The sequence below is a fragment of the Ranitomeya variabilis genome, chromosome 3 (assembly GCF_051348905.1).
Source record: "Ranitomeya variabilis isolate aRanVar5 chromosome 3, aRanVar5.hap1, whole genome shotgun sequence".
In the NCBI taxonomy this organism is placed as follows: Eukaryota; Metazoa; Chordata; class Amphibia; order Anura; family Dendrobatidae; genus Ranitomeya; species Ranitomeya variabilis.
The window spans coordinates 698,714,273-698,741,120 of record NC_135234.1 but is presented as its reverse complement, the minus strand read 5'-3'; the positions used below and the strand labels follow the sequence as shown (position 1 = coordinate 698,741,120).

The 26,848-nt window shown below is 41.6% G+C and overlaps 1 protein-coding gene across 1 annotated transcript in view; it reads right to left on the bottom strand.

The window, feature by feature from the left end:
- Window positions 1–26,848, bottom strand: part of TRPC4 (transient receptor potential cation channel subfamily C member 4) — a 431,918-nt gene that overhangs the window by 208,422 nt on the left and 196,648 nt on the right. The window contains exon 2 of the mRNA XM_077298186.1: window positions 17,896–18,300. Coding sequence (XP_077154301.1) covers window positions 17,896–18,276 — 381 coding nt within the window. The 5' untranslated portion in view covers window positions 18,277–18,300. The remainder of the gene's footprint in view (window positions 1–17,895; window positions 18,301–26,848) is intronic.

The window sequence follows — 26,848 nt, the reverse complement described above, 5'->3', positions numbered from 1 at the left end:
AGCCCTAGCCCTAACCCTAGCCCCAACCCTAACCCTAGCCCCAATCCTAACCTAGGCCCCAACCCTAACCCTAGCCCCAACCCTAACCCTAACTCTAATGGGAAAATGGAAATAAATACATTTTTTTATTTTATCATTTTTCCCTAGCTAAGGTGTGATGAAGGGGGTTTGATTTACTATTTATAGTGGGTTTTTTAGCGGATTTTTGTGATTGTCAACTGTCACACACTAAAAGATGCTTTTTATTGCAAAAAATAGTTTTTGCGTCTCCAAATTTTGAGAGCTATAATTTTTCCATATTTTGGTCTACAGAGTCATGTGAGGTCTTATTTTTGCGGGATGAGTTGACGTCTTTATTGGTACCATTTTCGGGCATGTGACATTTTTTGATCGCTTTTTATTCCGATTTTTATGAGGCAGAATGACCAAAAACCAGCTATTCATGAATTTCTTTAGGGGGGGCGTTTATACAGTTCCATGTTTGGTAGAATTGATAAAGCAGTTTTATTCTTCGGGTCAGTACGATTACAGCGATACCTCATTTATATCATTTTTTTATGTTTTGGCGCTTTTATACGATAAAAACTATTTTATAGAAAAAATAATTATTTTTGCATCGCTTTATTCTGAGGACTATAACTTTTTATTTTTTCGCTGATGATGCTTTATGGCGGGTCGTTTTTTGCTCGACAAGATGACATTTTCAGCGATACCATGGTTATTTATATCCGTATTTTTGATCGCGTGTTATTCCACTTTTTTTGTTCGGTGGTATGATAATAAAGCGTTGTTTTTTGACTCTTTTTTATGGTGATCGCTGAAGGGGTTAACTAGTGGGACAGTTTTATAGGTCGGGTCGTTACGGATGCGTCGATACTAAATATGTGTACTTTTATTGTTTTTTTTTTTTTTTTAAAGAAATGTATTTATGGGAACAATATTTTCTTTTTCTTTGTTTAGGAATTTTTTATTTTTTTTTTACACATGTGAATATTTTTTACTTTATAACCTTGCCCCCGGGGGGAAGGGGGGCATCATGTTATAGGGTCTGATCGCTGATCTGACACTTTGCAGAGCACTGTGTCAGATCAGCGATCTGACAGGCATTGCAGGGATGCTTGCAAGTGCTTGCTCTGAGCAGGCGCTTGAAAACCACCTCCCTGCAGAACCCGGAAGCAACCCCGCGGCCATATTGGATCCGGGGCCTGCAGGGAGGAGGAGGAGGTAGGAGACCCTCGGAGTACTGCAATCACATTGTGTTGCTCTGAGGGTCTCAGGGAAGCACGCAGGGAGCCCCCTTCCTGCGCGATGCTTCCCTATACCGCCGGAACACTGAGATAATCTTTGATCGCAGTGTGCCGGGGGTTAATGTGCCAGGAGCGGTCCGTGACCACTCCTGTCACATAGGGCCAGATGTCAGCTGCGATAGTCAGCTGACACCCAGCCGCGATCAGCCGCACTCAGAACCTATAACTAATAAATATTCTTTAAAAAATAAAAAGACATTGTTATTTGTGCAGCGACAGAGAAGCCCAGTGAGTAAGTTGGTAAGGGGGCACTGCAACCTTATAGGGAACCTAACAGCATATGGTAATAGTAGTAAGTGAAAAGAACCCCCATTGCCCTTTTATATACATATGGCTTCTAGCTAGATTGTTATAACTGGCATATTGGATGTCAAGATATCATGTCTATTCCATGTTTAGCACTTTGTGCTCTCAAAGGTCTAAAGATTCAGTTCTATTTGTTAATGTCAATGCTTTTGAAAGGAAACTTACCATCCTAAGGCATTTTGGGATCTCAAAAAATAATAAAAGGTCAAAAGGATCAACTACACACGATATTGGGGCTACAGAACTACACCTTTATAAGGGTCATTATTTGTAGACAATTTATCATCTCATTCTAAAAGATTTTCAGTCTAATAAAAAAGGTAATAAATAGTGTTGAGCGATACCTTCCGATATTCAAAAGTATTGGTATCGGATTGGGTCTGCCGATATCTAAAAAATATCGGATATCGCCGATACCGATACCCGATACCAATGCAAGTCAATGGGACACAAATATCGGAACGTAAATAAGCCCTTTCTGTCCTTCTATATGCTATTCCGGAGGGGGGAAGAGTGTGGGCGGTGCATGGGCGGACACTGTGAGTGTCTGTGTGGGCGGGGTCTGTGCGGGCCTGCCAGGGATCTGTACGAGCCTACCCGGGGCTCTATGTGGGCCTGCCCGGGGCTGTATGCGGCATGCCAGGGCTGTATGTGGGCTGCCCGGGCTCTATGCGGCGTGGCGGGTCTCTGTGCGGCATGGGGGGACTCTGTGTGGCGTGCGGGGGTCTCTGTGCGGCATGGGGGGGTCTCTGTGTGGGGTGGGGGGTCTCTGTGCGGCGTGGGGGGGTCTCTGTGCGGCAGGTCGGGGCTCTGTGCGGCATGCTGGGGCTCTGTGCGTGTGTGCAGGCATCGTCCGATGGGACTAGAAGTGTCCCAATGATGGGACAGTAGTAGTCCCATCATCCAGCTAATGTGTTGAGTGAAAAAAAAAAAAATACTCCATACATACTCCATACACACTCCATACATACTCAATACATACTCCATACATGCTACTTACATGCTACATACATACTACATACATACTACATACATGCTACATACATACTCCATACATACTCCATACATGCTACATACATACTCCATACATGCTACATACATGCTACAGACATGCTACATACATACTCCATACATGCTACATACATGCTACATACATGTTACATACATACTACATACATACTACATACATACATTCTACATACATGCTACATACATACTCCATGCATACTCCATACATACTCCATACATGCTACATAAAAGCTACATACATACTCCATACATACTCCATACATACTACATCCATACATACTCCATACATACTACATACATACATACATACTACATACATACATACTACATACATACTACATACAGTACATCAGTACATTCATACATGGCATACATATAGACATACAGTACATTAAACAGATTACAGACTCACCATTACTTGTCATTTTGATCCACGAAGCCAGTATCAACCTGTAAAAAATATGAAAAAAACAAACACCCAATATACTCCTTGTCCGCAGAAATCCACGAGTGTCCCACGACTATCTCCCGTGGAGAACGGCAGCAACAGCTGTTGCAACCGCTCTCTAGGGGCCCCAGAAACACAATGATGGGAGGAAGGTATTCCTCCGCCGCTGTAAAAAAAAATTCCCTAGTCTGACTTATGGCATTGCTGTATGAGAAATTTTCCCAGGCAGCAATTGCCATAAAGTAAGACTTTGAACTATAGTAACCTCAGTGATGCACTGCAGGAGCCATTGTCTCCTGTCAGTGTGTCACTGAGGGTCCTATAGAGCAGTGACATCACCCGATGTCATTGTTCTATAGGGGAGATTGTCGTGGGACACTCGTTATTAATTGGACTATGGCGGACAGGTAGTATACGGTTTATTATTTTACGTTTTTTGCAGGCGCTGAAGTATGGTAAATATGGTGAAATGAAGAATATTAAAATACTTTTTCCTAATGTGTGCGTGTTTTATTAACCCTTTCTTACTAATGGATTAATAATGGATAAGCGTCTTATTGACGCCTCTCCGTTATTAACCCAGCTTAATGTCACCTTACAATAGCAAGGTGACATTAACGCCTTATTACCCCATATCCCACCACTACACGGGAGTGGGAAAAGAGAGGCTAAGTGCCGGAATTGGCTCATCTTACAGATGCACCATTTCTGGGGCGGCTGCGGACTGGTATTTGTAGCCGAGGGGGGGCAATATCCATGGCCCCTCTCTAGGCTATGAATATCAGCCTGCAGCTGTCTGCGTAGCCTTTCTGGCTATAAAATATAGGGGGACCCCATGTCATTTTTTGGGGGGGGTCCCCCTATTTTAATAGCCAGTAAAGGCTACGCAGACAGCTCCGGGCTGATATTCATAGCAGGCTACAAATATTGGCCCCCGGCCGTCGGCTTTCCCCCTCTGGTGCAGAAAATTGCGCGGAGCCCACGCCGTTTTTTTCAAATTTTTTTTTAAAATTCAACGCTCATAAAGGCCTCTTTCACACGATACTGGTCCGTCGCTATGCGTCGGGCCGACGTACCAACGCACATTGTGAAATTTGTGCATGACGTGGGCAGCGGATGCAGTTTTTCAACACATCCGCTGCCCATTCTGAAGTCCGGGAGGAGGGGGCGGAGTTTCTGCAGCGCATGCACGGTAGAAAATGGCGGATGCGACGGACAAAAAAAGTTCACGTTTTTTCGTGCCGACGCTCTGCCAAAACACCACATGTAGTTTTTGGTGCTGGTTTTGATGCGGTTTTTGATGCTGTTTTTGATGCAGTTTTCATTCTGTTTTTTGACCGGTTTTGATGCAGTTTTTGGAAATAAATAAATAAACAGAAAATGTGCATGATTTCAATGGAAACATGCATGAAAAACGGATTCAGAGGTCGGATTCATCATTTCACATCTCAGTTTCATCTGTTATTTGCCGGATCCGTTGCTGTGCATTTTTTCACCGGACAGAAAAACCGTTCCTCTGTATGTGTTTTCCGTCCGGTGGAATCAGCTTTTTTGACGGATCCTGCAAAAAATGGATGAAACATGTGGTATGTATGTAGTATGTATGTATGCAGTATGTATGTATGTATGTACAGTATGTATGTAGTATGTATGCAGTATGTATGTAGCATGTATGAATGTAGCATGTATGTAGCATGTATGTAGTATGTAGCATGTATGTAGCATGTATGTAGCATATATGGAGTATGTATGTAGCATGTATATAGCATGTATGTATGGAGTATGTATGTAGCATGTATGGAGTATGTATGTAGCATGTATGTAGCATGTATGTATGTAGCATGTATGTAGCATGTATGTAGTATGTATGGAGTATTTTTTTTTTTACATTCAACACATTAGCCGGATGATGGGACTACTACTGTCCCATCATTGGCTAATGTGTCAATCACTGTCATTGTAGCAGGCATAGCCCGATGGGACTTGTAGTGCACGCACTGACACAAAGACCCCCGGCATGTTGTACAGACCCCGGAGAGGCCGCACAGACCCCCCTCAAGCCGCACAGACCCCCCGGCAGGTCGTACATACCCCCCGGCAAGCCACACACACCCCCGGCAGGCCGCACAGACCCTGTAGAGGCCGCACAGACCCCCCAGCAGGCCGAACAGACCCTGTAGAGGCCGCACAGACCCCCCGGCAGGCCGCACAGACCCTGGAGAGGCCGTACAGACCCCGAAGAGGCTGCACAGACCCCGGAGAGGCCATACAGGCCCCCAGCAGGCATGCACAGACCACCCACGGTCCCACACAGACCCCACCTGCATAGAGACACGCGGTCTCCACCCACGCACCGCCCACTGGGACTCAATTATTAGGGGAACAGATAGGGCAATCTGTCACAAAGACAGGGATCGTCGGACGGTGTGCTTCCTACCTGGCACTCGAGTCCGACACATCGCTGATCAGGTGGACAGATTACTGGGAGGAGCTGGTGAGGACCCAGCGGTCATGGTGCACATTGGCACAAATGACAAAGTTAGAGGTAGGTGGAAGGTCCTTAAAGATGATTTCAGGGAATTAGGCTGCAAGCTGAAAGCAAGGACCTCCAACGTGGTATTTTCCGAAATACTGCCTGTACCATGTGCCACACCAGACAGGCAATGGGAGATTAGGGAGGTTAATAAGTGGCTCAAGAATTGGTGTAGGAAGGATGGGTTTGGGTTCCTGCAGAACTGGGCCGACTTCTCATTGGGCTACAGGCTCTACGCTAGGGACGGGCTGCACCTCAATGGGGAAGGTGCAGCTGTGCTGGGGGAGAAAATGGCTAGAAGGTTGGAGGAGTGTTTAAACTAGGGATTGGGGGGGAGGGTATTCAATTTATAGGAGGGGAAGATAGGGCAGATAGAGACCTGGGCACAAATAAGGAAGTTGAGGGTGGCGGTGGCATGGGGGGTGGGGTTAGAACAGTTAATAATTTAAGAAAGAATAGAGGTACAGAGAGGAACATCAAGTGCATGTATACTAATGCCAGAAGCATTGCCAACAAAATGGACGAATTAGAATTAATGTTGTTGGAGCATAATTATGACATGGTGGGGATATCTGAAACATGGCTGGATGAGAGCCATGACTGGGCTGTTAACTTGAAGGGCTATAGCCTTTTCAGAAATGACCGTACAGATAAACGAGGGGGAGGGGTGTGTCTGTATGTAAAATCGTCCTTAAAACCCATCCGGCGTGATAATATAGGTGAATTTAATGAAAATGTAGTCCCTGTGGGTGGAGATAAGGGGAGGGGGAAAAATAATAAATTACTGATAGGGGTTTGTTATAAATCTCCAAAAATAATGGAAGCAATGGAGAGTATCCTCGTAAAGCAAATAGATGAAGCTGCGACTCAAGGAGAAGTCATTATTATGGGGGACTTCAACTACCCTGAAATAGATTGGGGAACAGAAATCTGCAGTTCCAGCAAAGGTAATCGGTTTTTGACAACTATGAGAGACAACTACCTTTCACAACTGGTTCAGGACCCAACAAGAAGGGGGGCACTGCTAGACCTAATATTAACCAACAGGCCAGACCGCATAGCAAATATAAGGGTTGGGGGTCACTTGGGGAATAGTGATCACAAAATAATAAGCTTTCATGTATCCTTTAATAAGATGTGTAGTAGAGGGGTGACAAGGACACTAAAGTTCAGGAGGGCAAATTTCCAACGGATGAGAGATGATCTTGGTGCAATTAACTGGGACGATATCCTGAGACACAAAAATACACAAAGAAAATGGGAGACGTGTATTAGCATCCTGGATAGGACCTGTGCACAGTATATACCGTATGGGAATAAACATACTAGAAATGGGAGGAAACCAGTATGGCTAAATAGAGCAGTAAGGGGCGCAATAAGTGACAAAAAGAAAGCATTTAGAGAATTAAAGGAAGTAGGTAGTGATGAAAGAAAGTTAAATAAATTATGTAAAAAGCAAATCAAGGCAGCAAAAATTGAGACAGAGAGACTCATTGCCAGAGAGAGTAAAAATAATCCCAAAATATTCTTTAACTACATAAATAGTAAGAAACTAAAAAATGAAAGTGTTGGCCCCCTTAAAAATAGTCTGGGGGAAATGGTGGATGAGGATGAGGAGAAAGCCAATATGCTAAATGACTTTTGTCATCAGTATTTACACAAGAAAATCCCATGGCAGACAATATGGTCAGTGATAACAAAAATTCCCCATTAAGTGTCACCTGCTTAACCCAGCAGGAAGTACGGTGGCATCTAAAAGTCACTAAAATTGACAAATCTCTGGGCCCGGATGGGATACACCCCCGAGTACTGCAGGAATTAAGTATAGTCATTGATAGACCATTATTTTTAATCTTTAAAGAGTCCATAATAACAGGGTCTGTACCACAGGACTGGCGTATAGCAAATGTGGTGCCAATATTCAAAAAGGGGACAAAAACTGAACTCGGTAATTATAGGACAGTAAGCCTAACCTCTACTGTGGGTAAAATCCTGGAGGGCATTCTAAGGGATGCTATACTAGAGTATCTGAAGAGGAATAACCTCATGACCCAGTATCAGCACGGGTTTACTAGGGACCGTTCATGTCAGACTAATTTGATCAGCTTCTATGAAGAGGTAAGTTCCGGACTGGACCAAGGGAACCCAGTAGATGTAGTGTATATGGACTTTTCAAAAGCTTTTGATACGGTGCCACACAAAAGGTTGATACATAAAAAGAGAATAATGGGGATAGGGAAAAATATGTGTAAGCGGGTTGAGAGCTGGCTCAGGGATAGGAAACAAAGGGTGGTTATTAATGGAGCACACTCGGACTGGGTTACGGTTAGCAGTGGGGTACCACAGGGGTCAGTATTGGGCCCTCTTCTTTTTAACATATTTATTAATGACCTTGTAGGGGACATTCAGAGTAGAATTTCAATATTTCCAGATGACACTAAACTCTGCAGGGTAATCAATACAGGGGAGGACAATTTTATATTACAGGATGATTTATGTAAACTAGAAGCTTGGGCTGATAAATGGCAAATGAGCTTTAATGGGGATAAATGTAAGGTCATGCACTTGGGTAGAAGTAATAAGATGTATAACTATGTGCTTAATTCTAAAACTCTGGGCAAAACTGTCAATGAAAAAGACCTGGGTGTATGGGTGGATGACAAACTAATATTCAGTGGCTAGTGTCAGGCAGCTGCTACAAAGGCAAATAACATAATGGGATGCATTAAAAGAGGCATAGATGCTCATGAGGAGAACATAATTTTACCTCTATACAAGTCACTAGTTCGACACCACACTTAGAATACTGTGCACAGTTCCAGTGTATAAGAAAGACATAGCTGAACTAGAGTGGGTGCAGAGAAGAGCGACCAAGGTTATTAGAGGACTGGGGGGTCTGCAATACCAAGATAGGTTATTACACTTGGGGCTGTTTAGTTTGGAAAAATGAAGACTAAGGGGTGATCTTATTTTAATGTATAAATATATGAGGGGACAGTACAAAGACCTTTCTGATGATCTTTTTAATCATAGACCGGTGGCAGGGACAAGGGGGCATTCTCTACGTCTGGAGGAAAGAAGGTTTAAGCATAATAACAGACGCGGATTCCTTACTGTAAGAGCAGTGAGACTATGGAACTCTCTGCCGTGTGATGTTGTAATGAGTGATTCATTACTTAAATTTAAGAGGGGACTGGATGCCTTTCTTGAAAAGTATAATGTTACAGGGTAAATACACTAGATTCCTTGATAGGGCGTTGATCCAGGGAACTAGTCTGATTGCCGTATGTGGAGTCGGGAAGGAATTTTTTTCCCCAATGTGGAGCTTACTCTTTGCCACATGGGTTTTTTTGCCTTCCTCTGGATCAACATGTTAGGGCATGTTAGGTTAGGCTATGGGTTGAACTAGATGGATTTAAAGTCTTCCTTCAACCTTAATAACTATGTAACTACTAATAAAGTTAAGAGAAATTTCCACTAAAATTAATTCCTAATTTCTAACCAACCTCAAATCAAATAAAGCTATAATTATTCGAGCAGCAGATAAAAGTGGAGCAATTGTTATCGAGAATAGTAACATTGATAAGAAGTAAGCATTTAGGATCTTTGTAGATGAGAATTAAAAAAAAAAAAAATTAGATTATAACCCTGCAGGAGAATACTTGAAAAACTATTGAGAAAATGAGAGATCTATCAGATCAAGATTGCTCATCAATATGGAGAAGTTATTTGTAAAAGACCAATAATATCTGAAATAAACTCATTAATCAGTCAACTGTCCCATTTTATTGAATTACATTTACAGCTGCTGGTATTATAATTATATTCCTACCTTAGGGATTCCACTGCTATTATCAAAGATTTGTATAAGGTGGGAATAATACTTTATTTTTCTCACGCTTGGTTGGTCTTTCCTCTGCTGCAAGAACTTAAATTAGGGTTATATATTTGGAGATCCCATCTTGAACCCAAAAGAAGATTGAGCTTCTTCTAGAGGGGATAGAATTTATTCTCACACACGACCTTTGTGTATGAGGACACAATTTTTTATCAGAGGAGAGGACTGTGATGGGGGCTCAAATCACACCTTATTGTATAAATTTGTATGTGAATGGATTTGAATCCCATTACATCATTACTAGTGTTGAGCGATACCGTCCGATACTTGAAAGTATCGGTATCGGAAAGTATCGGCCGATACCGGCAAAGTATCGGATCTAATCCGATACCGATACCCGATACCAATACAAGTCAATGGGACACCAAGTATCGGACGGTATCCTGTATGGTTCCCAGGGTCTGAAGGAGAGGAAACTCTCCTTCAGGCCCTGGGATCCATATCAATGCGTAAAAGAAAGAATTAAAATAAAAAATAGGGATATCAAGCGCTTGAAATACCTTAGAAGACGTCCGCAACTTCTGATTGGTCGCGTAGCGGTTGCGTGACCGCTACGCGACCAATCACAAAGCAGTGACGTCTTCTAAGGTATTTCAAGCACTTGAAAGACCTTAGGTGACATCACTGCTTTGTAATTGGTCGCGTAGCGGTCACGCGACCGCTACCGACCAATCAGAGCGCAGTGACCTCATCTAAGGCCCTTCAAGCGCGCATTCTTAGGTACAACGGCTCCCGGTTACGGCGGTAAAGTCCAGGAGCCGCCGGAGAGGTGAGTATATCCCTATTTTTTATTTTAATTCTTTATTTTACACATTGATATTAATCCCGATACCGATTCCCGATACCACAAAAGTATCGGATCTCGGTATCGGAATTCCGATACCCGCAAGTATCGGCCGATACCCGATACTTGCGGTATCGGAATGCTCAACACTAATCATTACTTTTTCCTTCATATTGTTTATTACAAATACCTTAATGACTTTTTCATCATTTAGACTTTATTAGGTATTAACATTCACCTCACACATGAGCCTGGACAACATTGTCTTTTACACTTGGACATAAACAGTCAAGAAAATTACCACAAAGACACATTTCTCAGAGGTTAATTTAAACAGCTGCTAAAATCAGAGTTTACAAAAAAAAGTATATATAATATCCCCTATTTTCAGTTTTGTCATACTAGACAGAATTGCACTAATTATAGGGAACAATTGACCATTTTGTCTAGGAGGTTCATCATAAAAGGGTTTACTAAAAGTTTAATTAGATCAGCATACTCCCAAAATTTCATGCTAGAACGAGGGAAATGTTTCAAATAGAAGGGAAGCACAAACTTAAGAAACTACAGAAAATACCATGGCTCCCAATGATTTTCTGAGAGCATTTAATTAGGGACAATGGAAATATAAAACCATATTTTATACAAACACTGTCAATTTTTGAACTTAGATCCAGCTTTAAAAAAATATAAAACTGACTAAACCAGCAATAATAATTGGAAGTGCTGAAGATCAGCCACTCAGTAACCTCTGTGCAGTCTCATTACGAATAAATGAGGTGGCAGTGCACACAATCATCCTCCATTTCATTTAGAACCCCAGTTCTTGGGATTGGTGGGGGTCTAAGCAATCAGAACCCAAACGACTGGGAACATATACCCTATACAACAGATAGGGAATAACTTTCAAATGAGTATTTTTAGGATATTTGTAGTAATATTGTAGCAAATGAGTAGCTATAAACATACATTATGCCACCAGAAACAATAGAATGTATACTATGCCAAAAATAATTCTATATAATTCTATTATTCCAGTTTTTCCATATATAATCAGCAGTAATTTTACTATTGGCATTTAACATGTTGTCAATTTGAATAACGTGGAGCAGAAGAAACATGTGTGAATCCATTGATGGATGAAGGGCACCAATTTTGTGCTTTGTATGCTATTGCTTGACAGTACACATGATCTCTTAATATATTGATGGATCTTTCTTTTTCAGAGTCTGAAATTAAAGGGTGTTATCGAATTTTATGATATTGTTGACTTTCCTCTCGAAAAGTCATCATTTTAAAATGTGTGGGGGTCTATCATTAGGCAATTCCATCGATCAGCTGCTGCATCTGAAAATTGAACGAGATGCACTGCTTACCTCAAAAGATATGATTTTTCATACATAATGTTTCTCTGGTGCCTCAGATCTACTGTGCACTGCACTGCTCACCTCAGGTCAATGAATAGTGGTCGTTGCTGAGTGCTGCAGAACAGCTCCTATTCAAGGAAACCAATAACAGCTAAGCAGTGGAGGGTGTCAAGCCCCAACAGATTTGGTATTGATGACCTTTCCTAAGGGTTGGTATCATATAGCAGGACACCTCCTTTAACCTTTACAATTGTAACTATTCCGTTTTAAAATTGCAATAACTTTTTTTTGAAAAGCCGTAGAGGGCTGAAATTTCGTGACATCTCTGCAGTTTTGGTCCAGAATATATTGGCCAAATTTCAATAAAATATCTCCACCCCCTTCCGAGATAAGGGGTCGAGATATTTTTGCATCCCTAACAAGCTGCATAGGTACAAATGTACCATCATATATTTTGAATGAAGATAATGCAAGGAAAAAAGAATATTTTTTTTAATGATAATGCTATTTTATTATTATAAACAAGTAAAAAAACTGTTCATTTACATTATAAAAGAAAATGTAAGAAACTTTTTTTATTGATTTTCTTCGCAAGTCATGCATGTTGTCTTTGCTACCGAGTGTTCATCGCAAATGGGTTTCACACAAACCACACAAGACTTTCTAGTCTTACGTTGTTTTCGCCTCAGGTCTCGGCAGACATAGCAACTACCAACAGGGGAGGGTCCACGACTACCATGAGGTATTTGAGGGCCAGCTGCTGCTTGCGATGCTACCAGAATGCATCGTCCAAGCACCATTTCTACTGCACCTTGAAGAAAATGGTTTCTCATCATCATTCGGTTTGTACTACGATCTTCAATTGCAGGCATACACAGCTGATTTGCGAGATCTTTCAGGAACTTTCTTCGTTGATCCTTTGTCCTGAAGCTTGGATTGTGTTCTCTGTAGATGATGTAGGATGCTAACCCAGTGACGTCAATCATATTGTAGAAAAATGCCAGAGGCCAACGTAATGTTCGTCCTTTCACAGTGTACTCTCCCAAAATTTTATCCATAACATCAACTCCGCCTTTTGTTTTGTTGTAGTATTTTATTATCTCTGGCTTGGCTGCTAGTGTCTCTTCAACTTCTCCCGTCATGTGCATAGATGATAGAAGCACGACTGATTTGTTCTTCTTTGGTACATATGAACAGACTGTCGCATCATGATTGTAGGCAAAATTTGTTGAGTTTACGGGCCTTTCTTTGGCAGGCTGCATGTTGCTAGGTAGGAACCTTTTGTTTTTTCTCACTGTACCAACTAGTGTCATGTTCCAGGAGTTCAATACCTTAGCTAGTTCCATGGTTGTAAAGAAGTTATCGGTGGTGACATTTCTTCCAGAGCCTTTATACGAGCTCACTAGGTCCAATACTGTTAGTTCACCAATGTTTACTTGTCGAGGACCATCAGTTGGTTTCCCAGTGTAGAGCTGACCTTGTAATGGGTAGGCGTTTAACGAGTCACAAGCCCAGAAAATCTTTATGCCATATTTAGCTGTTTTTGAAGGTATATACTGGGTACATTTAGTATGGCCTCTAAATGGAAATAATTGTTTATCGACGGTGATACAATTATATGGCTTGTAGGCTCTCTCCAGATTTCTGTTCAGCATTGTCCAGATGTCCTGTATTGGTGCAGCTTTATCTGTTTGCACACGATCTGCACTTGTATTTTCATTGTCAAATCTGATAAATCTGAGTATCATCTTGAAGCAGTCACGAGACATGGCTGCACGTATAAGAGGCAGAGCAACAACATTCCACATTTCCTCCAGATTCTCTTTGTTGTGTCTGTGCACACCAGCAGCAATGCCCAAAAATGCATGGAGTTCAGTTTCAGTAAATTGCTTGAATGTTTTTGTGGTGGCCATTCAGAAGAATCAGGAAAACGTTGTACCAGTTCGTTGTTGTAAGCATCACAAACTCTCTTGGCCTTTCGATTCGTTTCTCGTAATATGATGTCACACATCTCGGGAGTCATGATTGACTTGAATAGCTCTTTTGCTGTATACAGGTTGCTGATTGCTGCAGGGCCACCTCTTTGTCGTAGGACATTACGAGATTTTGTTTGTGCATTTGGCAGTGGATCACTACACCATTGAGTTTTATCCTTAGCAGTCCAAATGTCGCCTGCACTTTGAGGCACAGACTCATCCTCAACACTTTCGTCTGAGTTGTATTCTTTTTCCTGTTCTATGACCATTTCTTGTTCAATGTCTGAATCTTTTTCAGTAACATCCACTTATGGTACATAGTTTTCATCATCAGATGCAACATATGGTTCTTCCTCATGCTCAGAATCAGATTCTTCTAGCATTCGCATTATTTCGTCAGACGTAAATCTGTAAATAAGAAAAAATGAAAAATAAATAATTTTCCAAAATACTACACAATACTACATTATTGGCTTTTCACAAAATGATACTAACCTGCAAACACGTTTTCTTGGATTATGGCGGAAACTAGATCAAGCATCACTATCACTCATGATGACTTGGTAGATGAATTTTGGCTTCGTAATTTAGTTCAGTAACACGTGGCAAGTAGAATGAAACTCGATTCTAAAGTTCAGATAAAAAAGTAAATTATTTCTAGTGATAATTATTTACAAATGTCATTTATATATTATGTAAACCGTATACGGTTTCAGAATTTTCATTCCATCTTCGACTGTTTTTTCGACCAATAGGAAAATTGTAACAGAGCCACCATCTTTATTTTGTGCTGAATATAAGTAAAACATCGTAAAACAATATGTAGATACTAATTATTATCAATTTTTCGTATAAAAATCATACCTATAGTGATAAGTTTCACAAAATATGTGTAAGCCAAGTCCAGGCTCAAAGACAATTTCTGACTGTTCTTTCCCCACATAAGGCGAATGAAGGTATAACTGGCTGTTAGATGCTGTGAGACTTTCCTACCTTTGTATCCAAGAAATTGAAGACTTCACAAGCCTAGAAATGTGTGTGCTCACAGCAATGAGATGAACAGCAAAATGGCTACTGAGAGGAGGGAGGCAGGAAGAGAAGTAGAAGCCACTCCCAGTTTGAATCAACTTAATTGACAGCAACATAAGTGAGCAGTAACAACACTGGCCAATAGATATCAGCATAACATTTGTAGATGAATGAACTTTAGTTTCTGAAACCAAGTAAAGGAGAAAGTCTTCCCACAGTGCAGGTATATATAAAGGTACAATTGTACCTCTATAGCCTGTTAACGTAAAATTATGCAGCCTGACGAAGGTTAAAAGGAGGAAGACAATATGTATGAAAAAAATTGCAGATTTGGGATTTGGTTTATTCAAGTTCAGGCAGAAAGTGTAACTTTACCTAATGTTTTGCATCATATACAGCATAATAACTACATGGGTTTGCCATCTTGTTGATTAGTACCAACAGCAATAACCTTCAAGTCTATATATTTTGATGCCATAAAGTATAAAGCAATAACTTGATGATAACTATCATCAGGCAGCATAGTAATCAACCAGTGATAAATTATTTCACACAACGTTCATAGCAAATTCTGGGTGCTTCCTAGAGGGGAACAATGGGGCAGGTATTTTAAGATGATTCACAATTTACACAGTATAAAACTAGACCAGACAAATATTGCAAAATTTATCAGAAAGGCAGATGCTGTATAGTAAATATAACATATTTCAATGCTTTCTTTTCATGAGAAGCTTGAAAAATGTTTTTAACACAATAAATTGCTGCATGTTGCATAAGACACTTTCTTTGGTACAATTTGTGCCAGAATTTTGCTTAATTAATATCCCCCTACAAGTCCACCATTTAGAATAATGAATAGGGATGAGTGAACGTGCTTGGAGATACTTGAATATTACTCGAGTATCTGGGTGCTCAGATATGCTTGTTACTCGGCCACCATTAACTGATGCTCAATTTCAAACTGAAATCCCAGCCCCTATGTTTGTTTGGCACCTGTTACACAGCCAATAAGCATGTGGGGATTGCCTGAGCTTCAATGTAATGCCATAGCCATCTTGGTAGTGGCATTACTGTGATTGACTAGCTGTATGACATCATCAGGGGTTATAATAGGACAAGTGCCACCAGACTCGGCACACTGCAGCCATTGTACAACTCTGTGACAGTTGTTCTTGGAGGGAGAGAGTGCTTATCCGGGCATGTGTGCACAATTTAACTAATCACAGTCCTGTAGTGTTAAAACTGATGGTGAAGCTGCACCATCATAAGAACACTCTTTGTAAAGGCTATGTCAGGACTCTGAACCTTTTTTACCTTTTGTGCATTACTGCCCTTTTCCAAGATGGCGTCTTTGGTCTCATGTGCACTGTGTCTTCCTGCTATAAAACTCCACCCCAGCCTTCAGTCTGTGCTAGAGCATTCTGCCTTGTATCCAGCTCCTGACCTCTGATTACTCCCTGGCTATATACCTGCTCCTGTGAACCTGTGTGGTGATCCTGCAACTCTGCTCTGAGTTCCTGCTGCATACACCAGTTTCCAGTAATCCTCCTTCATCTGCTGCTCGTGTTACTTCCATCTCATTTGCTGGACATGTAAGCTGTTTCTGCTCTGCAAAAACCTGAGACTATTAACCAGGCCTCCCTGGTTGAGCTAAGATATGTTTTGAACTGCCTTATAAGCTTATCTATCTGTGTTTAGACTAAGACAAGGACATAGACTGCTAAGCTGAAGTTTAATATTTACACCAAGTGTTGTGGACTTGAGTTTCTCTCTGCATCTGTTTGAATCACCGTGTGATGATATAGACTTTACCACTTATAAAACTGTGTCCTGTAGTTGTCTTGTTCCACGCAAAGAGTCTCATGAGTTATCCCCTATAATTATTACAGGCTAATTGTTGTTGCCTTTCAAGGGTCTATGGATGACCCTCCTTATAATTTTTTTCTACCTTTGTACTTTCTGCAAAGCCTTTATGAGTGTACAAGTACATCAACTAAAATCAAAATATTTACGTTGAAAATTTTTTATGGATTCAATTAGTCATCCGTACAGTTTAATGCATTTTTTGTTATATTATGGAGGTATACAAAGCTTCAAAAAAGCATTAAGAAATTTTTCTTGATTCAATTATTTAATTACTTACTGCAGCCCAGTTTTCTTCAAGTGCCTCCTTATTGTGCATCTTGAAACAGCCACATTTCTGGTTTTCAGAGAGTCCCAGTATTTCATATTATGATATTTGTGGGGGGTTTTTTTGCATCCTGAACAATTTTCCTGGCATTTGTCACAGGTCACAGGTGAGGATGTTACCTGTAGTTGCCATTCAAACCCATTTGTGTTAACTTCTGTGCATATTATCAGGCCATAATCACCAGGGTATGTAAACTTTTGATCAGTTTCATTTGGATGTTTTGGGTTCTCATTATGATTTAAAAAGATAAAACAGAGTAGTTTGACAGTAAATGGCTTCACCCAACCACTAACCATGAGTGGAGAGAAAGTTTTCGTGTTATCATTCATATTCTCTGAAAAAAGCAAAGCAAGAATGCAAAAATTCTGCCGGGGTATATAAACTTTTGAGCACAACTGTATTTAGAGCAACGTTGAAACAACAAAATGGATAAATGTAAACTTCCATTGTTCTGACTGAGGGAAATATGGTTTCATTTCATGAAGCACTCACGTTTTTGATTTTTCATACAAGCTTACCAAGTGGAAATTTAATAGTGTACATGTAAGGCTATGCTCATATCAAGTTTTTTCCACACATCTTCAGCTACATTGGGGTTTCCATATAAAGTCTTAAAAAATGACAGTGTTTGCCTTTTTGAGGCATACAAAAAAGAGTGTCTCACTACATTTTTGTGTCCGGCTTGAAGAAGAGGTCAGACAGAGCACAAAGTTACTCCATCTATTGCATCAGAATCAATGGCATTATCAGCTGATTTGCCTAAATCACATTTTTCAGGGCTTCACTTAGAAACCCTGACTGAGCCACTAACATGTGACAGAAACATGATTTGAACCCAACCATACAAAGGATTTCTTTTTCTTTTTTAGGTTTTACATTCCTCAGCTGTAGTAAGCAGATACTTTGCACAAATTAGTAATGACATTTTACAGCACTACATAAGTCTATTTTTCCTAAAACTCAGAAAGAAAATTAAGCGGTTATAATTTTGTAATACTGATTAATAATAATAATATACTTATCCTACCTGCTTTTCTCCACTTGGCTTCTTGTGATTTAATAACAGCTCAACTGCTCCAACCACTTCTTTCCTTATGGCATGTAGTAAAGCATCTCCAACATAGACATTATAACTTAGCAATAGCTCAATCAGTTCAAGGTTTTCGTTTTCAATGGCAATTAATAGCGCTGTTCTTCCCAAGGGGTCAATGCAATTAATATTGATTCTGAAATAGATTTCGGCTTCTTCAAGTGATTGCTTCACGCTGGCGAAATCACCTTTCTCCACCGAACTTAGGTAGGCTTTCTCATATGGGGAGAGTTCAGACTCTGAGCGTACAATTCGGAGGGGGATCCGATCTTGGAAATGAGAATTGTTGGCTTTACTTTTGTAGTAAAACAGAGCCATATTTTATGCCATCATACACTGTTTCTGAAAAATAGAGAAAAATATCAGTTAGCATCGTCAAACGATTTTTATTATGATGCATTTGTAGCGCAATATAATGTTGTGATTTAAAGGGGTTGTCCAGAATTTCTAACAGGTGGCCTACCCTTAGGATAGACTATGAATTTATATTTAGTAAGAATCTAAGCATGGTGCCCCCACTAATCTGCAGAGCAAAGGTACTGAAGTGCTGACTGAATACTACAAAGTAACATTCACTTGGCATGGCAGCATGGCACACTCTGGTGTGGCAGCATGGCACACTCTGGTGTGGTAGCACGGCACACTCTGGTGCGGTAGCACGGCACACTCTGGTGGGTGCGGTAGCACGGCACACTCTGGTGCGGTAGCACGGCACACTCTGGTGTGGTAGCACGGCACACTCTGGTGTGGTAGCACGGCACACTCTGGTGTGGTAGCACGGCACACTCTGGTGCGGTAGCATGGCACACTCTGGTGCGGTAGCACGGCACACTCTGGTGTGGTAGCACAGCACACTCTTGTGCAGTAGCACGGCACACTCTGGTGTGGTAGCACGGCACACTCTGGTGTGGTAGCACGGCACACTCTGGTGTGGTAGCACAGCAAACTCTAGCATGGCAGGGTGGCACACATTGGAGTGGCAACGCTGCACACTCTGTTGTGGTAGCACGGCACATTCTGGAGTGGCAGTACGACACACTCTGGGGTGGTAGCATGTCACACTCTGGAGAGACAGTATGATACACTAGCTCAATTCTACCGAGCAATATTCACATGAATGGCCTAAGCTGTTATTCCTGGCACATTCATAGCATTGAAAGGGCCTCAGCTGTTATGTCTCTTCAATATGGCAGTCCATGGTGGTTTCTAAAGTTAGACTCCCATTGATCATATACAACATAATAATAACATATAAAGGTAGATCATCAACTGGAAATTCTTAAAATCTGTTAAGTATTTAGCATACATTTGAAATAGAATAGCAACATTGAATTTCATACCTGTTTGGCATTCACATGCCAATTTGACTATTATTTGTGGCATGGTATTGATTTATATATACTTCAAAATGTAAAAAGCGATAAAATGGGTTTTACCACTGTGAAACTCAATGATCCTGAGAACTCCTAGAGAGCTATCTCCTACAGTCCCATAGGGAATGAACTGACCAGAGGTGCACATGCCCAATCTTCTAGTTATTTAGGCAAGGCTCAGAAGAAGGCTTTTTTCGGGATTCTTGAGGATCCCAGCAGGCGAACCCCCATCAATGAGGAAGTTAACTAGGGCAAACCTGTAGGATGTGGGAAATGACCCTGCATCAATAGAGTTACCTACAGAAATGTCATTGAGACTGAAAACAATACTGCAGGAGACTATCGGATTAGAGAACATTCTGTTTGTTGAACTCTTATAATACTTGTGATCAGTATAGATTTTGGGCCCTATGGGGTTAAGCAATGAGGAAGGACTCCATTTGTTTCCTTGTCAGTGCAAACAACATACTTAATTGCACACATGCAGTAGGTTTAGAATGACAGCTTGAAGAGGTCGTCCATTTGAAAAATGTTTCAGATGTGTTTCAAATGTAAAAATATACAGCTAATATATATGTATTAAACGGAATCTGTCAGCAAGTTTTTGCTATTTACTCTGTGAGCAGCATATGGAGGGGTGGAGAGCTTGATTCCTGAGATGTGTCACTTGTTTACCAGCTTACTGTTGTTTTATTACAATCAGTGTTTTATCAGCAGAATATTATCACTGCAGGACACAGGCAGTCAGGCTAATATATGTAATTAGGAAAGCATGGTGCTTCTGGAATTCTGGTGGTGCACAAATAGGATAACCAAATCCATCAGCTGTGATGTAGAAATGCTTGGCACTCGTATAGGTGTTCAAGAACTTATTTATTGAGTGAAGAAATTCACAGGAAGCTCTTGCTGTCTTAGCAATGGACACTGCAGACTCTCACACAGCGCGCTGCCACACAGATCTCCTCTATCCAGATGACTGATGAAGGTCAGGTATACTATTGACCGAAACGTCTCATTTTTTCAGGAATTTATTCACTCAATAAATAAGTTCTTGAACACACCTATACAAGTGCCAAGTATTTCTACATCAAGGCGAACATGTTTAACCCAGCCCCAACCACTGATTGGCAGCTAGCTTGCAATGCAGAGTGCACACAGGAAGCTGACAATCACTGGTGTGGGCGAGGTAATACATAGCTCAGCATTCTGACCACTGCTACATGTACCGCAGAGAAAACAGTGATCCTTTCAAAACTGCACCAAGCAGGCCAGTAAGTGATACATCACTGGAATCAGACTCTTTGGCCCAAAAACAACAGTGACACAATCTACAGATACAAATGCTAATCCTGGACTCAGTGACTCCATTCCACTTGGGTTCAACAAAGATGAAAACTTTTTTGGGTTGGCATGTGACCAGAGCTGTGTGGGAAGGGGCCTGGCTGACTAGCTAATTTCAATAGGTAAAACAGCTCCATTTTCTGTCCATTCATCAGCAATGACAGAGAAGTGGTCTGGCTTAGCTACTGATATCAGTCAGTCATTGAGCTCTTTTGGACAGTGGTCATGTGTAGACAGATAAAACTTACTTCTGTGCCAAACCTAATGCAGAAGCGGTGCTGTCCAAACCAGTAACCAACACTGATATCAGCAGATTTGGATACCTTTGTTAATGCAAATATACAGTTGTGTGAAAAAAAAGATTTTGCCCCTTCCTGATTTCCTATTCTTTTGCATGTTTGTCACACTTATATATTTCAGATCATCAAACAAATTTAAATATTAACCAAATATAACACAAGTAAACACTGAATGCAGATTTCAAATGAAAGTCTTTATTATTAAAGGAAAAAGAAATCCAAACCTATAGAGCCATGTGTGAGAAAGTGATTTCCCCCTAAACCTAATAACTGTTCGGGCCACCCTTAGCAGCAACAACTGCAATCAAGCATTTGGAATAACTAGCAATAAGTCTTTTACAACGTCCTAGAGGAATTTTGGCCACTAATCTTTGCAGAATTGTTGTAATTCAGTCACTTTTGAGGGTTTCCGAGCATGAACCACCTTTCTAAGGTCATGCCACTGCATCGGATTAAGGTCAGGAGTTTGACTAGGCCACTCCAAAGTCTTAATTTTTTTTTCTTAAGTAGTGTTGATCGATACCGTCCGATAATTGAAAGTATCGGTATCGGAAAGTATCGGATCTGATCCGATACTGATACCCGATACCAATACAAGTCAATGGGACTCAAGTATCGGAAGGTATCCTGATGGTTCCCAGGGTCTGAAGGAGAGGAAACTCTCCTTCAGGCCCTGGGATCCATATTAATGTGTAAAATAAAGAATTAAAATAAAAAATATTGATATACTCACCTCTCTGACGCAGCCTGGACCTTACCGCTGTGAACCGGCAGCCTTCTTTGCTTAAAATGAGCGCGTTCAGCACCTTCCATGATGTCACGGCTTCTGATTGGTCGCGTGCCGCTCATGTGACCGCCACGCGACCAATCAGAAGCCGTGACGTCATCCCTCAGGTCCTAAATTCCTAGAAGGGAATTTAGGACCTGAGGGATGACGTCGCGGCTTGTGATTGGTCGCGTGGCGGTCACATGAGCAGCACGCGACCAATCAGAAGCCGTGACGTCATGGAAGGTGCTGAACGCGCTCATTTTAAACAAAGAAGGCTGCCGGTTACCAACGGTGATGTCCAGGGGCCTCCGGACAGGTGAGTATATCAATATTTTTTATTTTAATTCTTTATTTTACACATTCATATGGATCAAGATTAAGAAATGGCTTTATAACTAGAGTTGCGCAAAAATGTTTGGAATTGGCTGCCAAATCTGAATTTGCTATATTTGTGCCATATTGGTACCCTATTCGTGCCGAATATATGTTTAATGATCGGCTCCAAACATATTTGTTCATTTCTACTCCATTGACGTTCAGCTGTGTTTGGCAAATATCGCAAAAACAATATTCGCCGCCGATAATAATCAGAAGAGAGTTAAGAAAAATGTGCTCAACTCTATTTTAACCTTTTCCACACTGATAGATCTCAATTACTTTGTTTCTCATTTGTTCCAGAATTTCTTTGGATCACGGCATGATGTCTAGCTTTTGAGGATCTTTTGGTCCACTTCACTTTGTCAGGCAGATCCTATTTAATTGATTACTTGATTGAAAACAGGTGTGGCAGTAATCAGGCCTGCATGTGGCTAGGAAATTTCAACACAGCTTTCTAAAGATGTGATAAACCACAATTCATTTATGTTTTAAGGTGGTGGGGTAATTGCTGTTTCACACAGGGCCCTGTAGGTTTGGATTTTTTTTTCATTTAATAATAAAGACCTTCATTTAAAAACTGCATTTTGTGTTTACTTGTCTTACCTTTGTGTAGTATTTAAACTTGTTTGGTGATCTGAAACATTTAAGTGTGACAAACATGGAAAACAATATGAAATCAGGAAGGGGAAAACACTTTTTCAGACAACTGTACTAGTAAGTTGGATATTTTTGAAATAAGAGGGCGAGAAAAACTTTAAGTGTAACTGTTGTTTCAGGAAAATGTCTGTATCTGCCTCTAACTCCTCCCTTCTCCATAAAACTTTTTTGAGCATCAGATGACATCTCACATCTCAATAATGGGAAAGTTTGTATTCACCAATCAAAGATTTTACCTGTGAATTGAAAAATATTTAGAATTGAGAGTCCTCAGTGGTTGATACCTTTTAATGGCTAACTGAAAAGATGGTAACAAATTGCAAGCTTTCGAGACTACTCAGGTCCCTTCATCAGGCATAGACGAATAGAAATTCTGAGGAATCACATATTTATGCACAATACAGCCCAGAAATAATGCCATAGATAAGACAGGTGACGTGTAGCAGAACTACCATTATGTGAGAGTGATAAACAGTTGTGTTCATAAATATTGGAGCAGTTCATAGATAAGGAAGTCTTAATGTTAAGAGAAAAAAGAATAGATGTACCTGTGGCAAGACATTTAAGACATTATTGTCTCCCTGATCATAGCACCATGGACATGAGATTACTCGAATTAAAGGGTAATTTCACATCTCAGAGAGACAGAAGAGTCTGGGAATATAACCTGATGACAACTTTTGAGACACTCAGTGCAGGAATGAATTTGTCACATGGATTTATGTCTTTTTACATCAATTAAGGAATTTGCTCCTCAGACTGTGTGTGGGCATCATAACACAGAACCAGACCCATTCAGAGGACCATAAAACATTAAGACTTCCTTATCTATGAACTGTTCCAATTAGGGTTGAGCGACTTTTATTTTTATAGGATCGGGTCGGGTTTCACGAAACCCGACTTTCTCAAAAGTCGGGTCGAGTGAAATTGGCCGATCCTATAAAAAAGTCGGGGTCGGCCGAAACACGAAACCCAATGCAGTGCAATGGGATACTATGGTTCCCAGGGTCTGAAGGAGAGGAAACTCTCCTTCAGGCCCTGGGATCCATATTAATGTGTAAAATAAATAATTAAAATAAAAAATATTGATATACTCACCTCTCCGACGCAGCCTGGACCTTACCGCTGGTAACCGGCAGTGTCATGGTTCCCAATGGCAGGGGAACATCAGGAGCATAGAAAAACGGACAAGCTCTCGGGTGATGGAAACTAGAGCTGACCACAATGCTAAACCTATCACACAACTAATAGTAGCCAGGGAACGTATCTGCGTTTTTGCTAGACGTCTCGCACCAGCCGGAGAACTAACTACCCCTGGTAGATGAAATATAGTCCTGGCTTGCCTCCAGAGAAAATCCCCACAGGAGATAGTAGCCCCCCACATATAATAACCGTGAGTTCAGATGAAAAGACACACGTAGTATGAAAGCAGATTTAGCACAGCGAGGCCCACTAACTAGATAGCAGAAGGATACAATAGTGGACTTTGCGGTCAGCTACAAAACCCTATCAAATACCATCCTGAAGTTACCTTAAACTCATGTTCCAACTCATGACACCGGAGTGGTAACTTCAGCCCACAAGAGCTTCCAGCTGCAGAGAATCACATAACTGCAAACTGGACAAAACATACAAAAATAGACTAAGGACAAAAGTGTCCAACTTAGCTGGTCAGCAGACTGGGAGCAGGTACATGCAACAGAATGACTCTGGTTACATTGATGGCCGGCACTGGAAAGACTGAGGAGCAAGGCTAAATAGGAAACTCCCATATCCTGATAGAAACAGGTGGAAAGCACACAAGACACCAGTACCACCAGTGACCACTGGGGGAGCCAAATAACCGAATCACAACAGTACCCCCCCCTTAAGGAGGGGGCACGGAACCCTCACAAGAACCACCAGGGCGATCTGGATGAGCCCTATGAAAGGCACGGACCAAATCAGAGGCATGAACATCAGAAGCTGTAACCCAAGAATTATCCTCTTGACCGTAGCCCTTCCACTTAACCAGATATTGAAGTCTCCGTCTGGAAACACGGGAGTCCAAGATCTTCTCCACCACGTACTCCAATTCACCCTCAACCAGCACAGGAGCAGGAGGCTCAACAGAAGGCACAACTGGCACCTCATACCTCCGCAATAACGACCGATGGAAAACATTATGGATAGCAAAGGACGCTGGGAGGTCCAAACGGAAAGACACAGGGTTAAGAATTTCCAAAATCTTATAAGGACCGATGAACCGAGGCTTAAACTTAGGAGAAGAAACCCTCATAGGGACAAAACGGGAAGACAACCATACCAAGTCCCCAACACGAAGACGAGGACCAACACGACGATGGCGATTAGCAAAATGCTGAGTCCTCTTCTGGGACAACTTCAAATTGTCCACCACCTGACCCCAAATACGATGCAACCTGTCCACCATAGTATCCACTCCAGGACAATCCGAAGATTCCACCTGACCTGATGAAAAACGAGGATGGAACCCCGAATTGCAAAAGAAAGGGGAAACCAAAGTGGCAGAACTGGCCCGATTATTAAGGGCAAACTCTGCCAACGGCAAAAAGGTGACCCAGTCATCCTGATCAGCAGACACAAAACACCTCAAATAAGTCTCCAAGGTTTGATTAGTACGCTCCGTCTGGCCATTCGTCTGGGGATGAAATGCAGATGAAAAAGACAAATCAATGCCCATCCTGGCACAAAACGCCCGCCAAAATCTGGACACAAACTGGGATCCCCTGTCAGAAACTATATTTTCCGGGATACCATGCAACCGAACCACATTCTGAAAAAACAGAGGCACCAACTCAGATGAGGAAGGCAACTTGGGCAAAGGCACCAAATGAGCCATCTTAGAAAAACGGTCACACACCACCCAGATGACAGACATCTTCTGAGAAACAGGGAGATCAGAAATAAAATCCATAGAGATGTGTGTCCAAGGCCTCTTCGGAATAGGCAAGGGCAACAACAATCCACTAGCCCGAGAACAACAAGGCTTGGCCCGAGCACAAACATCACAAGACTGCACAAAAGTATGCACGTCCCGAGACAGGGAAGGCCACCAGAAGGACCTAGCCACCAAATCCCTGGTACCAAAAATTCCCGGATGACCTGCCAACGCAGAAGAATGAACCTCCGAGATGACTCTATTGGTCCACTCATCCGGCACAAACAATCTACCAGGCGGACAATGATCAGGCCGATCCGCCTGAAACTCTTGTAAAGCACGTCGCAGGTCAGGGGAGACAGCAGACAAAATCACCCCATCCTTAAGGATACCCGTAGGTTTAGAATCACCAGGGAAATCAGGTTCAAAACTCCTAGAAAGGGCATCTGCCTTCACATTTTTAGAACCTGGCAGATACGAGACCACAAAATTAAACCGAGAGAAAAACAACGACCAACGCGCCTGTCTAGGATTCAGACGTCTGGCCGACTCAAGATAAATCAAATTCTTGTGATCAGTCAAGACCACCACCTGATGTCTAGCACCCTCAAGCCAATGACGCCACTCCTCGAATGCCCACTTCATCGCCAAAAGCTCCCGATTACCAACATCATAGTTTCGCTCGGCGGGCGAAAATTTTCGAGAAAAGAACGCACAAGGTCTCATCACTGAACAATCCGAACTTTTCTGTGACAAAACCGCCCCCGCTCCGATCTCGGAAGCATCAACTTCCACCTGAAAAGGAAGTGAAACATCAGGCTGGCGCAACACAGGGGCAGAAGAAAAGCGGCGCTTAAGCTCCCGAAAGGCCTCCACAGCAGCAGGAGACCAATCGGCAACATCAGCACCTTTTTTAGTCAAATCAGTCAAAGGCTTGACAACGCTAGAAAACCCAGTTATGAATCGACGATAAAAATTAGCAAAGCCCAAAAATTTCTGAAGGCTCTTAAGAGAAGTCGGCTGCGTCCAGTCACAAATTGCCCGAACCTTAACAGGATCCATCTCAATAGAAGAAGGGGAAAAAATGTACCCCAGAAAAGAAATCTTCTGAACCCCAAAAACACACTTTGAACCCTTTACAAACAGAGAATTGGTCCGTAAAACCTGAAAAACC